General features: G+C 32.8%; 2 protein-coding genes across 2 annotated transcripts; both read right to left on the bottom strand.

The window, feature by feature from the left end:
- Window positions 1-4,112: 4,112 nt before the first annotated feature.
- On the bottom strand, window positions 4,113-5,066 carry or70a4 (odorant receptor, family 70, subfamily A, member 4). The gene has a single exon (XM_056446535.1). It carries the CDS (start codon window positions 5,052-5,054, stop codon window positions 4,113-4,115), a length of 942 nt encoding a protein of 313 aa, XP_056302510.1. The 5' UTR covers window positions 5,055-5,066.
- Window positions 5,067-9,884: 4,818 nt separating this feature from the next.
- LOC130214711 (olfactory receptor 7C1-like) lies at window positions 9,885-10,802 on the bottom strand. Its single transcript, XM_056446516.1, has one exon. The coding sequence runs from the start codon at window positions 10,800-10,802 to the stop codon at window positions 9,885-9,887; it is 918 nt and encodes a 305-aa protein (XP_056302491.1).
- Between the last annotated feature and the right edge of the window lie 3,815 nt (window positions 10,803-14,617).

Genomic DNA, 14,617 nt, shown 5'->3' with positions numbered 1-14,617 from the left:
TTATCCCAACATTAGAGCAGAGCTTTTTCAGTTTTGTCCTATATAGATAGATGCTATATGAATAAACTTGACCTTGACCTAATCTAACATTTATTTGTTCAGTGATAATTATCTGACATGTAGTAGCAAACTTTCATTCAGTCAATAGAACATCTAAAGGGAACGATCAAATAAATTGAATAGAAACTCATTATTTGCTTAATAGTAGAAAGGTATGTGCTTTAGAAATGTGTTACATTTACTACAGCAAGTTACATTTATATTTACTTATATTTACTATAGTAAGTGATGTATTTTCTGTATCTGTACCCTAACTGTACAGAATATAGTATCTTGTATTTTTTATTTTTTTTGGAAAATTTACTGAATAAATAGTTCCCATTATTTTTCATAATCGAGTGTGTATCATTACCGCATCTCACATAAACATATATATATTTAGTCCTTTTTGTTTTAAAACCCTTTAACAGGCAGTGTATTAGGCCTGTTGAATTTTTGTTCATAGGTTACCTACTCCTCTAGAACCTTTTTAATACTGATCTAGGATAACTGGTAAAGTTTATAAATGATTAAATAAGAATTACAGTATTTATGTATGTTGATGGCCATTTTATTAGACAAGTAAAGTTGATGCCTGGGTAATGTTGCTTCACATTTGTTTTAATGTTTGTTGTTTTGCCACTTTCACATGTTTTTCCCATACCACAGTGGCTGCAGTTGGTTTGCATAACCAAAGAATTTCTGAACACATCCATGAAAAAATGTTGCATGACAATGCAGGGCCCCAATGTTGCAAGGAACTGTACTAATGACTGTAAAAAAATATAGACGACTCAACAGCGCCATTTCCTATTGAATACTTTGAATGCAAAACGCTTAATGACAAACACAAACTGTCGCAAAAAGTGCTGAAATTGGAGCCTGGGCATGCGCAGAAGGACTACCAGATGGAGTCAGAGACGGAACCGTGGAATCAAACTTCCAACCAGGTTAAATCAACCACGCACCCCAAACTTCTCATTTGACCGCCTGTATCTGCATTATAACAAAGGCTTGCTAATATAAATATAGGCACTTTGATTTAAAAACTATATGTAATAACTATTTATTAAAAAACTGTGTGGTGTAAGCTGTTTTTTTAAAATAGTTTAATAAAAACAATATTTGTTGGACTGCAGAAATAAACAGTCTGTCATACACTCTAGCCTGAGGGTGGAAATAACACTTGTAAGATATGAACAATAACATATAAACAACACATATATTTTAGAAAGGTTTTTATTAGCAATCAACAGGACCAATATACACCACGGACAGCTATTTACCATGTGGGAAAAATTGTATGTTTAAAACATAAATACAGGAAGATTTCTAAATATCAACAGGATCAACAGATTTCTAAATATCAACAGTACATCCCATCTCTGCACTATAAAAAATAGCCCTTATCAATTTGTACAATAAACCTAGCAGTATTAATACTCTACTGATGTCTATCAGCTGTTGCAACGTCACTTGTATATTGCTTATCTTTTTTTTTTTTTGTTGCCTCAGTTTTCATTTGGTTTATCCAATGCCTTAATATCTGGCAAAGAGGAATTTACATTCTTTTTAAAGTTTATTAGGTGTTTTAAAATAAAAAGCCAATGGTAAATGGTGTATATAATTAATACATAACATTTACAGCTCTATTTGATATATAAGATTCTGTTTCTAGAACATTCATTCATTTATTCATTCAATTTCAGTTCAGAACGGCTTAGTGTCTTCATTAATCTGGGGTTGCCACAGCGGAATGTACCGCCAAATTATCCAGCATATGTTTTATGCAGCGGATGCCCTTCCAGCTGCAACCCATCACTGGGAAACATCCATACACACTCATTCACACACATACACTATGGCCAATTTAGCCTACCCAATTCACCTGTACCGCATGTCTTTGGACTGTGGGGGAAACCGGAACACTTGGAGGAAACCCACGCGATCACAGGGAGAACATGCAAACTCCAGACAGAAATGCCAATTGACCCAACCAAAGCTCAAACCAGCAACCTTCTTGCTTTGAGGCGAATGTGCTACCCACTGCGCCATTGTGATGCCCCTGGTTTCTAGAACATCATTATTTTAAAACAACAAATTCAGTAGATTCAAATTCAGTATCTCAAACAGTTAATCCTGTAAATAAAGTTCAAATAATGTTACAAAGTTATTTTCAGTTCTTTGCATTTGGCTTTAGTATGTATGCATTTTGAGCAAAATGGTCATTTTTACTTTATAAACTACTCATGATGTGTCTTCAAAATTTCACTTCCAGTCAAATTGTCACAAAATTAACAAGAGTATTTACATTTACCCGTATAAACATTCACAAAACTTGAAACGAAGAGAACTAAAACCCAGTAAAGAGTAGAACAGAAGAGATTAAACCAGATTTGGTCCTGTGTTGCTTCTTGCAAATCTGATTTCCAGGTATTTCATTGTTTATTGCATGCTATAAATCTTTTTTTGAAAGTTCCTGGCTCTTGTATGGGCAGGAAAGTCAACCCCTACACTGATATGCAAGACGCAGATATAATTTGCTTTCTTGACTTCCATATTCAAACAGAAAAGTGCATGCAAGTTGCTTTTGTGTAATGTGCATTAATTCATTCATTCACTATATTTTTGCTTAGTTCATAAATCTATCTCCTATTTATATTTTATATTTATATTTTATTTCAGCCAAAATAAAAGCAGTTTTTATTATTTCTTTAAACTGTCTAAGGTCAAAATTATTAGCCCCTTTCAGCTATATATTTTTTCGATAGTCTACAGAACAAACCATCATTATACAATAACTTAATTAACCAAAAACTAATTGCCCTAACCTGCCTAGTTAACCTAATTAACCTATTTAAGCCTTTAAATGTCATTTTCAAGCTGGGTCTTGAGAAATATCTAGTAAAATATTATTGATTGTCATTCTGACAAAGATAAAATAAAACAGTTATTAGAAATGAGTTATTAAAACTATTATGTTTAGAAATGTGTTGGAAAAAATCTTCTCTCTGATAAACAGAAATTGCTATTAATTCTGATTCAACTGTATATGTATATACACACTACTGGTAAAAAGTTTGGGGTCAGTAAAATTTTTTATTGTTTTAAAATAAGCTTTTCCTGCTCACCAAGGCATTTATTTAATCAAAAATACAGTACAAATTGTAAAATTGTGAAATGTTATTGCACTATAAAAAACTGTTCAAACGTAGTTTATAAATGAATTTAATCATTTATTCCAGGGATTTTAAAGTTGAATTTTGCGCTTCATTATTTCAGTCCTCATTTACTTAATCCTTCAGAAATCACTCCAATAATAATAATAATAATTATTATTATTATTATTACTATTAATGGTAATAGTAATAAAAGCAATAATGACTAGAGTAATAAATTAATTTGAAACTACATACAATAAGAAAGCAGTTATTTAAATTTTTTATAAATATGCAAAAAAACTTTACCTGTAATAAATGTTGCCTTGATGAAAAGAATAATTTTCTATCCAAAAAAACCCGACATTTTTATCTTTAATTTTTATTATGTTATGTAAAGCATAAATTTAAATGCTACTTGTTGAGGAAACATGTAGCAGATTGAATTTTAAGTCACATTATTTTTTATTTTACTGACATTGAGGTTTAAGCTTCAAATTACAGTTGCATGTATGCAATAATCACAAGTATGATGTATTATTTGTACATCAAATATACTGTACATATCATGTACAACAAAGCACTGCTGAACATTAGAAGTGGACAAAGAACTCCCTTGCATTGTATTAATTTGATTTATTTTTACTCAACTGTTTAACTGTTCTGTATAAATAAACAATGATTTCCACACATATATTTCATAGTTCCACTGTGTTTATCAAAAGGCAGTTTGCTGATGACTCTATTGGTTTAATGTTACATTCACACAAATTATATTTATCAAAAACGAAGTAGACCAATGTTTATTTGTCTTTAAATGCTATCATTAGGACTGAAATAATGTCATAATGTCACTGATTCTTTTGTTTCCTTTATAAATCAGTGCATTTGAAACATGCATGAAAAGGAAAAAGGTCACATGAAGTTAACTTTACTCTTGGAAATAAGTTTAAATAGTCTCTGTCTTATTTCCTTGACTTGCAAACCATATATTATGGGATTCAGGCATGGAGGAATAATATGCTTTATTATGCTTGATAACTTCCTACTGTCAGACAATTCAGGGAACCGATGAAGAGTAATGCCGGTGAGTCCAGAAATCATCATGATTAAATAAACAGCCAGGTGAGTGCAGCAGGTTTTTATGGCTTTGCTGTTGGTTGCTTTGTTTTTGCTTTTGAAACATACTATTGCTATTCTAAGATATGTTAATGCAATACTTCCCAAAGAGGATGTGAGTAAAACTACGGTAAAAGATAATCCATATATATTATTAATCACTGTACTTTCACAGGATAGTTTAAACAGTGAAGCGTTGTCACAAAATAGATTTTCAATCACAGATCTGCAGAAAGACAGACGCACAGTAAGGCTGATCAATATTCCCACCAGCACGAGCCCAACACCCCAGGCTGCTGCCGACAGTTGAACCACCATATTAGTAGTCATTACAGCTGGGTATCGCAGTGGATTGCATATGGCTACATATCTGTCAAAGGCCATGATCATTAGAGTAGTGTGACATGTTGTTCCATACAAATGTATAAAAAAAGCCTGAATAACACACTCCACATAGGTTATGTAGCGCTCAGAGGGTTCTAATAAAATGTTCCTCAATAACCGAGGCAAAACAAGAGTAGTCCCAAAAACATCATTCAGTGGCAAGTTGCAGAGGAGAATGAACATAGGCTGGCGTAAACTTTTTTCTGATGAAATCTGAATCAAAAGTCCTATGTTAAAGACCATAATAAATATATAAGCAATCAAAATGAAGATGAATGCAAGTTGTCTGTACTGATTTGCGACTTGTAGTCCCTCCATTAAAAGTGTGCTGTATCTGAATGTCTGGTTATCCATTTTTAACCTAAAGAAAAAACACAAAGCTGAAATAGCATTATATATGACAGAGGCTCTCAACTCTGGAGAACCACAGCTTTGAACTTTTTTTTTATGTGTCTCTTATCTGACACATACACATTCAGTTCATGCAGCTCTTTACAAACAAGCTGATGATCTAAGACAGACAACATATACAAAATGGCAGTACAGAAACTGACAGTGATGTCCTGCTCCATGGAAGGCCTCCGCTCCTGTATAGTTTACCTACTACCTTTGTTTTGCACACAGAAACATCCAATCAAGGTCTTACTAAGCAAACTACAGAAATTTGAGACAAAATTGTGTTGAGGCAAAACGATGATAAACTCTCTAAACTCGAAAAAAATATATAGCTTAAAGGGGCTAATAATTTTGACCTTAACATTGTTTTTTTTTTTATTAAAAACTGATTTTATTCTAGCCAAAGTAAAACAAAAAAGACTTTCTCCAGAGGAAAAAATATTATCATACATACTGTGAAAATTTCCTTGCTTTGTTAAGCATAATTTGGGAAATATTTTAAAAAGAAAAAAAAAAATCGAAAGGGGGCTAATAATTCTGACTTTTACTGTACATTAAATTGTCTGAATATAAAAAAAATCACAATATTGTAAAATAATTATTTTACAAAAACAGATACATATTTATTATTTATTATTATTTATTATTTATTCCAATTACTTACCAAGGCAGATGACTGGTTAAACAAATAATCGCCTCTTGTTAATATATATCTTAATAGACAATAATATACATTCACCAAAACATGTCAAACATGATATTCAATAGCAAAACCTTCATTTGTAAGAGCAGAGCTAACTAGACTACTTTATATATTGCAAAAGCTATTCTGTTCTTCCGTCATGCCCCAAGAGGGTAGAATGCCCACTGTTCTGCTTGCCCTTGTTAATACTGAATAAAAGCCCTGCTATATTTAAAACAAAGTTCTTTACATTTGACCTTTTTCTTTTGTCCTGGTGACCCATTTGTAAATATATAACTGATTAAGTAGTTAGTATACTATTAAATTGCAGGTAATGATTTGGATGGTTTCATGTAATAAATATAAAGCACACACATGCGTTCAGTTTTCAACAACTTTCACTCTTCTCTATAGCAAACCTGTTTCTCTATATCAGGGGAGCCCAATCTCAGTCCTGGAGGGCTGCTGTCCTGAATAGTTTAGCTCCAACTTCCTTCAACTCACCCGCCTGTAAGTTTCTAGTACCTACACTGTATAAAAATACTGGTTGCCTTAAATTTGTAAGCTGAATAAAATTAACCTTATGAGTCATTTGAACTTATGCTACATTAAACTGACTTAAAACAGCTTGCGTAACTTATAAAATTAAGTTAGAACATGGTTAATTTAGTTTAATAAGTTACAATTAACTAAAAACATAAATTGTCATCACTAAGTGATCACATCATTTTTTACAGCGTAAAAGCTCGAACAGCTGCTTCTGGTGTGTCTAACTGGGGTTGGAGCTAAATCCTGTCGGTACTATCCCTGCTGTATAGCAACAACAGCAACTCAATGACTCCTTCTACATCAGGAGTGCCCAATCCGGTGTTTGTTGCTAGATCAGATACAGTTGCGCGGAGAAGTTAACGAGAATTATTTATATTATTTATTTAATATTTCATTTATTGTATTTTAATAACGCCTACCACCACTCCAACCCTAAACCCAACCATCACAGTAATGTAAAATATTAATTATTCCTCTAGAGCGTAACAAAAATTATGCTATATTGATCTGTGTATCTGCAGCTGTATCCTATCTAGACTTCACCCATTTCGGTTCCTGGAGACCTACCTTCCTGCGGAGTTCATCTGCAATCCTGATCAAACGCACCTGTCTTTAATTACCAAGTGCTCCTTCAGATCCTACTAAGTTGACTGAATTGTTTTTGATATAATAAGCATTGGAGTTGAACTCTGCAGAAAGTTAGATCTCCAGGAACAGAATCAGGGATCCCTGTTCTACAGACATGTCCATCAATCTTATCACTTCAACATCTATGACAGCTAGGTTTGTTTGTGTGTTAGGTGTGGTAGGGGGCCAACATCCTTTTTTATTTAATAGGGCCCAAAATTGCTAATGGTGCCCCTGGCTGGTATTAATTCTTATATAGTTGAAGTCAGAATTATTAGCTCCCCTGTTTAATTTTTTCCCCAATTTCTGTTTAATGGAGAGAAGTTTTTTTCAATGCATTTCTAAACAATATTTTAATAACTAATTTCTAATAACTGATTTATTTTATCTTTGCCATGATGACCGTAAATAATATTTGACTAGATATTTTTCAAGACACTTCTAGCTTAAAGTGACATTTAAGGGCTTAACTGGGTTAATTAGGTTAACTAGGCAGGTTAGGGTAATTAGGTAAGTTATTGTATAATGATGGTTTGTTCTGTAGTCTATCAAAAATATATAGCTTAAAGGGCCTAATAATATTGACCTTAAAATGTTTTTAAGGTAATAATAAATAAATGAAATAAAACAATTTAAATTTCTCCAGAAGAAAAATATTATCAGACATACTGTGAAAAATTCCTTGCTCTTTTAGACATAAATTGTAAAATATTTAAAAAAGAAAAAAACATTCAAAGGGGAGCTAATCATTCTGACTTCAGCTGTATTTATAACCAGCCTGCAAGATGTAAGGCCAGGTATATGTATATATATGTATATATGTATGTATATATGTATATTTGTATATATGTATGTATATATGTATATATATATATATATATATGTATATATGTATGTATATATGTGTATATATGTGTATATATGTATATATGTATGTGTGTATGTATATGTATATGTGAGTGTATGTGTATATATATATATATATATGTATGTATGTATGTATATGTATGTATATACCTGTATATATATATATATATATATATATATATATATATATATATATATATATATATATATATATATATATATATATATATATATATATATATGTGTGTGTATATATATATGTATATATATGTATAAATATATGTATGTATGTATGCATATATATATGTATATATATATATATATATATATATATATATATATATATATATATATATATATATATATATATATGTATATGTATATGTATATGTATATATATATATATATATTTATACATATATATACATATATATATACACATATATATATATATATATATATATATATTTCTTATTAAATATCATATAAATACATAAGTAAATAGATACTATCTAAAGGTTTCTACTTGTGTTAAGACGCAATTACTGCCATAGGGTGAATAAAAGCAAAAGAATAACATGAAATGTAAGAAATGTAACATGCTCTTCAAATATGCTTTGTTCATTATTAACAAATTTCAAAGATTCATTTTTGCAAGTCCTCATCTTTGAATATGATTCAACAGGTTTCACTTGCACTTTTCACTATTTTGGCACAAATTTCATGTGTGGGGGGTTTAAAAGTGGTCGGCACTAATTGGTTTCTGAAATAAAAATTTTTTATGTTTTATTTATACATTGTGAAACATTACAAAAATATACAAAAACATAAACATGTAACAATAAGCAAATACACTGAGTATTTTGAGCAAATAACAATAATAATAATAATAATAAATAAACAATAATGATATAAAAAGAACTAAATATATACATAAAATTAAATTATAAAAAAAAAAAAAAAAAAAACTTAGAACTAGTTTCCCATAACAAGGTGGGCATTGGGGCATTGGGGGGTTGAGACTCAATCAGAAGGAGCAGGGTCAAGTTGAAAAGTTTGTCTGAGATTTTTCTGAGATTTTGAGAGTGAAACACTTAAAAGAAAAGTATTTGCTGATTTGTTTAAAGAAATGCTTGATGTTTTACTTGCATATTATCTGTGACTAATTTGCATATTATTTGCGACTCCACTAATTTGTGTTTCAATATCTGAGCTTTGGTGAGACAAAACAGTCCAAACTGCTGAATTGACAACTTTTATTTATTGATAATTGAAGTAACACAATTTCCTACCACAGTTACCTGTATAGCCAAAGACAGTGCTCGGTACAAATTTCTTTAATCACTTACAGAATATTAAGCTGCATTAATTTTATGTTACAACGATAATTTCATACATTTCCACTAAAAACTTAGGCTTAGTACATTAGGTTATATATGAGGTTAAGAAAGACCATAATAAGCAAACAAAATAATCATATATATGACATGAATAAAAGAATGCCATGACAGCCAGACCTGGTGACCCAAGAGACATCCTCATTTATTACAATAGGAACAGAGAGCAGTGTGCTGTGAGAACACACTCACTCACACACACATACTGTGCGTACACACACTGAGCAGTGGGCAATCATTTGTTTTTTGCACTGGAAGCAACTGTTATTTTTTAATGCATTTCTCAAGGGCAGTCATGAATATTGAAGATCGATGAAGCAGTTAGTCATTCACTCTCCCTGCCTTCAAATCCAGGGAAACAAATCTACAAATGATGTATTGTAGGTATGACTCTTGATGCATTAGGGCCCCACATATCAACTGGCTCCAACAGCTTTGTTACAGAAACTTGCATTTGAGTTAAATCTTTCCATTAATTTTTTTATTTATAATAGATAAAATCATATCTATATTTGTGATATTATTATCAACTGACAGAGCCTGTTACCAGTTAGTACATATTTCTTAGTGGCTTTTTCCCAATTATATTTACAATTGAAAAGTGATCAGATTAAATAAATATCTATATATCATCAAACAGAAAAAAATCACATAGCATTAACTTTATTATTTGCAAAACCTGAAAAGCTTTTGTCTTATTTCCTTAACTTGTAAACCATAAATTAACGGATTCAACCCTGGTGGTACAATGGTGAAAACTATACTTGCTATTCTTCTATTTTCAAAGTAATCTGAGAACCGATGGAGAAAAACAGCAACAAATCCAGAGACCAGCATGATGGTGTAAACAATCAAGTGAGTGCTGCATGTTGTTATGGCTTTTTTGTTTCTTTTGTTCTTGCTGGATAAGCATACAATTGCAATTCTTAGATATGTTAATGAAATACTCCCCATTGAAACAACTATTACAGAAATGGTAAAAGTTAAGCCGTATATATTATTAATCACTGTACTTTCACATGATAGTTTAAATAGTGAAGCGTTGTCACAGAAGTGGTTCTGAATCACAGACCTGCAGTGAGAGAGACGCACACTTAGGCTGATCATAATTCCCACCATCACTGACATAGAAATCCAGGCTCCTGCCGACAGTTTAATCACCATTTTATTACTCATTATTGTGGTGTATCGTAATGGATTGCAAATTGCCACATATCTGTCAAAGGCCATGATCATTAGAATAGTGTGGCATGTTGTTCCGTTTAAATGTACGAAAAAAGCTTGAAGAGCACACTCCACATATGTGATGTAGCGCTCAGAAGGATTTGTTAAAACATCCCTCAGCAAACGTGGCACAGTGACAGTTGTGCCTATAACATCTCTTAGTGGCAAGTTGCTGTAAATGGTGTACATGGGCTGGTGTAAATCTTTGTCTACCATGATATTCAGCAAAATCCAAAGGTTAGATGCCATAATGAAAATGTACACTGTTAAAAGGCTAAAAAATGCTACATAGCTGTATTGAGGTGAAACGCTCAATCCCTCCACTAATAGTACACTGTATCTGAAGGTCAGGTTGTCCATCTGTTACCTAAACAAAAAGTAGAGACACATGGTGACAATCAAACAATCAAACAATTTTTTTTTTAAGAGAATGCTTTCTTCAACAGATCATCTGAGGTGTCAATTCCTCATTTTTCCTTTGGCATCTTTTTTTTCCATCCATACTAGCTCAACATTTACTCACCATTTACTAATCCACAAGTGAGTTTTTGTGAGTTTCTGTGGAACACACAATGATAATTTAAAGAAATTTGAAAATATGTACCCATCGACTTCAATAGTAGACAAATACTATGGAGGTTAACCTAATATGTTTCCAACATTTTTCAAAATATCTTCTTTTGTGTTTAACAGAGGAAAATAATTCATAAAGGTTTGAAACAAGTAAAGGGTGAGTAAATAATGACACAATTCCCTTTAAAATATTTAAAATCACCGATATAAGAATGTCTGAAAATACAAAATACAATAACTTCAGAAATATTCTTTGCTTACCAAGTTATTTGACAGGTAGATGCAGAGCTGTCTTTTACTTCATATATTCAATCTCCTTGTTGTTGCAGTCTTAACTACATAGTCTTTAGGTATAAAAAGTTTCAAGAGCACAACATGCTTGTGTCTGAGCTTATATGGCAGTTTTATGTGTGTAACCTCCTCATCATATCCCAGGAGATAACACATGTCAGTAAAACTTTACAATAACAGTACATAAATAATGATGTATTAATATGTCAGCTAAACATTACTGTATTATGAATTAATGATGAATTAAAGTGTTTTATTAATCATTAAATAACATTAACTACAACATGATTCACAAGAGTTCATGTGTGAATGATGGCTACCTTAATTACTTGTTAGTACGTGTTGTTAATTAATGTATTAATTTACATTTAAGTTTAAGGTAATTGTAACCAACATGAACTCTTGAGCTGTTAATATATAATTATGTTGTGACTTGACTTATAGGGGCACATCACCATTTACTCATCCTTAACTGCTCATAAACTCATGATGTTGACAGAGCACTTTTCTATTGTTACTACTGTAGTTGGACTTGCATAAGGAGTTCATGAGTAGTTAAGGATGATTTAATGATGATGTGCCTCCAAGTAAAGTCATGACATAATTATATATTAATTGCTCATGAGTTCATGATGGTTAAACTAAGCATAAACTAATGTGGTAGTTAATACATTAATTAACAAACAGTCATGTACTATCAAGTAATTAAGGTAGCCATTATTCACACATGAACTTATGTGACTCATGGTGTAGTTAAACTTAGTGCATGATTAGCGCATGCATTAACTCATCATAATAAAAAAACGTCTGGCCTAGGGTCGATGTTTTGACTATAGAACCACATATATACAGTAATAACTATATTAAGTTATATTGCCTCTAAACCTGTCATATATAATGAAATGATTTATAAAAAATTGAGAAAAAAGGGCAGCAAAGTGGCTCAGTGGTTAGCACAAGAAGGCTACTGGTTTATATCCCAACTGGGCCAGGTGGCATTTCTGTGTGGAGTTTGTATGTTCTCCCCATGTTCGTGTGGGGGTGCTCCGGTTTCCCCTACAATCCAAAGACATGTAGTATATGTTAATTGGAAGGAATAAATTGGCTGTAGTTTGTGAGTCTGTGAAATGAGAGCGTGTATAGGTTTTTTTGTACTCTTAAAATTGTACTCATATTGACAGGGAAACATTTCTGAGTTGGTCATAAATAATCAATACATGAAGGTCCAGGTCTAGAAAATTTGATCACATCACCCCAATTTTATCCTCCTTACACTGGCTGCCTGTTAAGTTTCGTATTGAATTTAAAATATTGCTTCTTACATATAAAGCTTTAAATAATCTAGCTCCTGTTTATCTAACCAATCTTCTGTCTCGCTACAATCCAACTCGCTCTTTAAGGTCTCAAAACTTAGGGCTTCTGGTAGTACCTAGAATAGCAAAGTCGAGTAAAGGAGGTTGAGCCTTCTCATTTATAGCTCCTAAACTCTGGAATAGCCTTCCTGATAACGTCCGAGGCTCAGACACACTCTCCCAATTTAAAACTAGATTAAAGACCTATCTGTTCAGTAAAGCATACACTTAGTGCACCACTTAGGGGGCTTCCACACAGGTTATGCATCTTGTTGATATACACTGTGAACATAAGCTATGCTAATTATTTTCTTTATTCTCCATTTCCACCTGGGGATACTCATCCCGAGGCCCTCAGACTATGCAGAGTCACTGATTCGATCCTAGACCAACGACGAGATGATCCCAAGGTTTCCATATCCTGGACCAGGCCGAATCCTGAGCAGCTACTGTGATGGTCATGGAGGAGTGGAGAACATGAGACTGATTCCTGTGACGCTCCAGAGACAGACGAGTCTTTGCTGAGGCCAGCTTCCAGCCTCCGCCACTGAGACTGCAGCTCTGCACAAGACGTTTGGCCAGCGGAGAAATTAAAATGATCGTGCCCAACTGAGCCTGGTTTCTCTCAAGGTTTTTTTTTCTTCACTTCCGCCATTAGTGAAGTTTTTTTTCCCTCTCCGCTGTCACCACTGGCTTGCATGGTTCGGGATCTCTAGAGCTGCGCATCGTTGAATTTGCCCTTCAATATTTGGACTCTCAGTAGTGATTATTAAACCACACTGAACTGAGCTAAACTGAACTGAACTTAAACACTACAAACTGAACTACACTGTTCCTATTTACTGTGACCTTTTATGTGAAGCTGCTTTGACACAATCTACATTGTATAAGCGCTATACAAATAAAGGTGAATTGAATTGAATTGAATGAACAATCATTTAAAGCATGTTCTATCAAATTTTCTGTCTAGTGCTGAATGTTCCTATGCCTCTCAACCAATGGCATTCCTTTTGAGAGGAGGTTTATTCAAATGTGCTATTTGACGTAATGTTACAAACTCCCCTAGTTTCAAAGATAAGGTTTACTTTGAGAAATCCTAAAAAATTCCTGAATCTGATCTTTGATTGTTTTTTTTATGTATTCCAACAGCTGCTTAATGGCTGCTGCGATCAGATTTTCCCTCCTATGAAGTTCTGGCAGTGTCAGAGGTTTTCAGACACTTTGTTGCACTTTCTTGCAGTCTGAATTCAGCTACAATGGGCATCAAACCAAGAACCAATAGGAGCGTCAAAGCTATGTATAATTTGTAGTATAATATACATATAAATTTCATTGTTTTTTTGATAGTCATGCTGTTTTTCGCACATTTTTTTATTGTGTGTGTGTGTCTAAATACATTTTAAAAATCCCTTTAGACGTTTTTAAATGATCCATATAGCCAATAATAATGGAGTATTTTGTTTTCGTGTCATTACGACTGAATCTGAAACACACACAAGATTAATTATCTATTCATCTCTCGTTTTAAGACAGACAAAATTATAACCCTTGTCATTTTAGATTGCAGGTCATACAGTTATAAGCTGCTGCCAGGCTACATGAGAGTTGTCATAGTAATCTCCACCCCATTGGTTTGTGCGCATGCATCAGACGCTTTGATGCAGGTCATCTGAGGCACTGTTTATTTGCCAATACTAAATTTGGGAACAGTGGATTTCATGCTCTATACGAATAAAGTTCTGGAGGCACTTAAAAATGTCTGTGTTGTGATCTTGCCTTGCCTTTGGGATAACAGGTTAAACCAGCAGTGAGTTCTTAAGCTCTCGATAAGCCGTCTGTTGTTCAAGAACTAATTGAGGCTGTTGTTGACTGGGGCAGGGGCAAGTTAAGGCTTTACTCAACAGCTTTCAGTCAGTGTTTTCTTCCCATGAGGGTGATCTGGGATGCCCAAATTTGATC

This window comes from Danio aesculapii, chromosome 21, assembly GCF_903798145.1.
Source record: "Danio aesculapii chromosome 21, fDanAes4.1, whole genome shotgun sequence".
NCBI classification, from domain to species: Eukaryota; Metazoa; Chordata; class Actinopteri; order Cypriniformes; family Danionidae; genus Danio; species Danio aesculapii.
The sequence above is the reverse complement of the archived record's forward strand: the minus strand, read 5'-3'. Positions and strand labels throughout refer to the sequence as shown.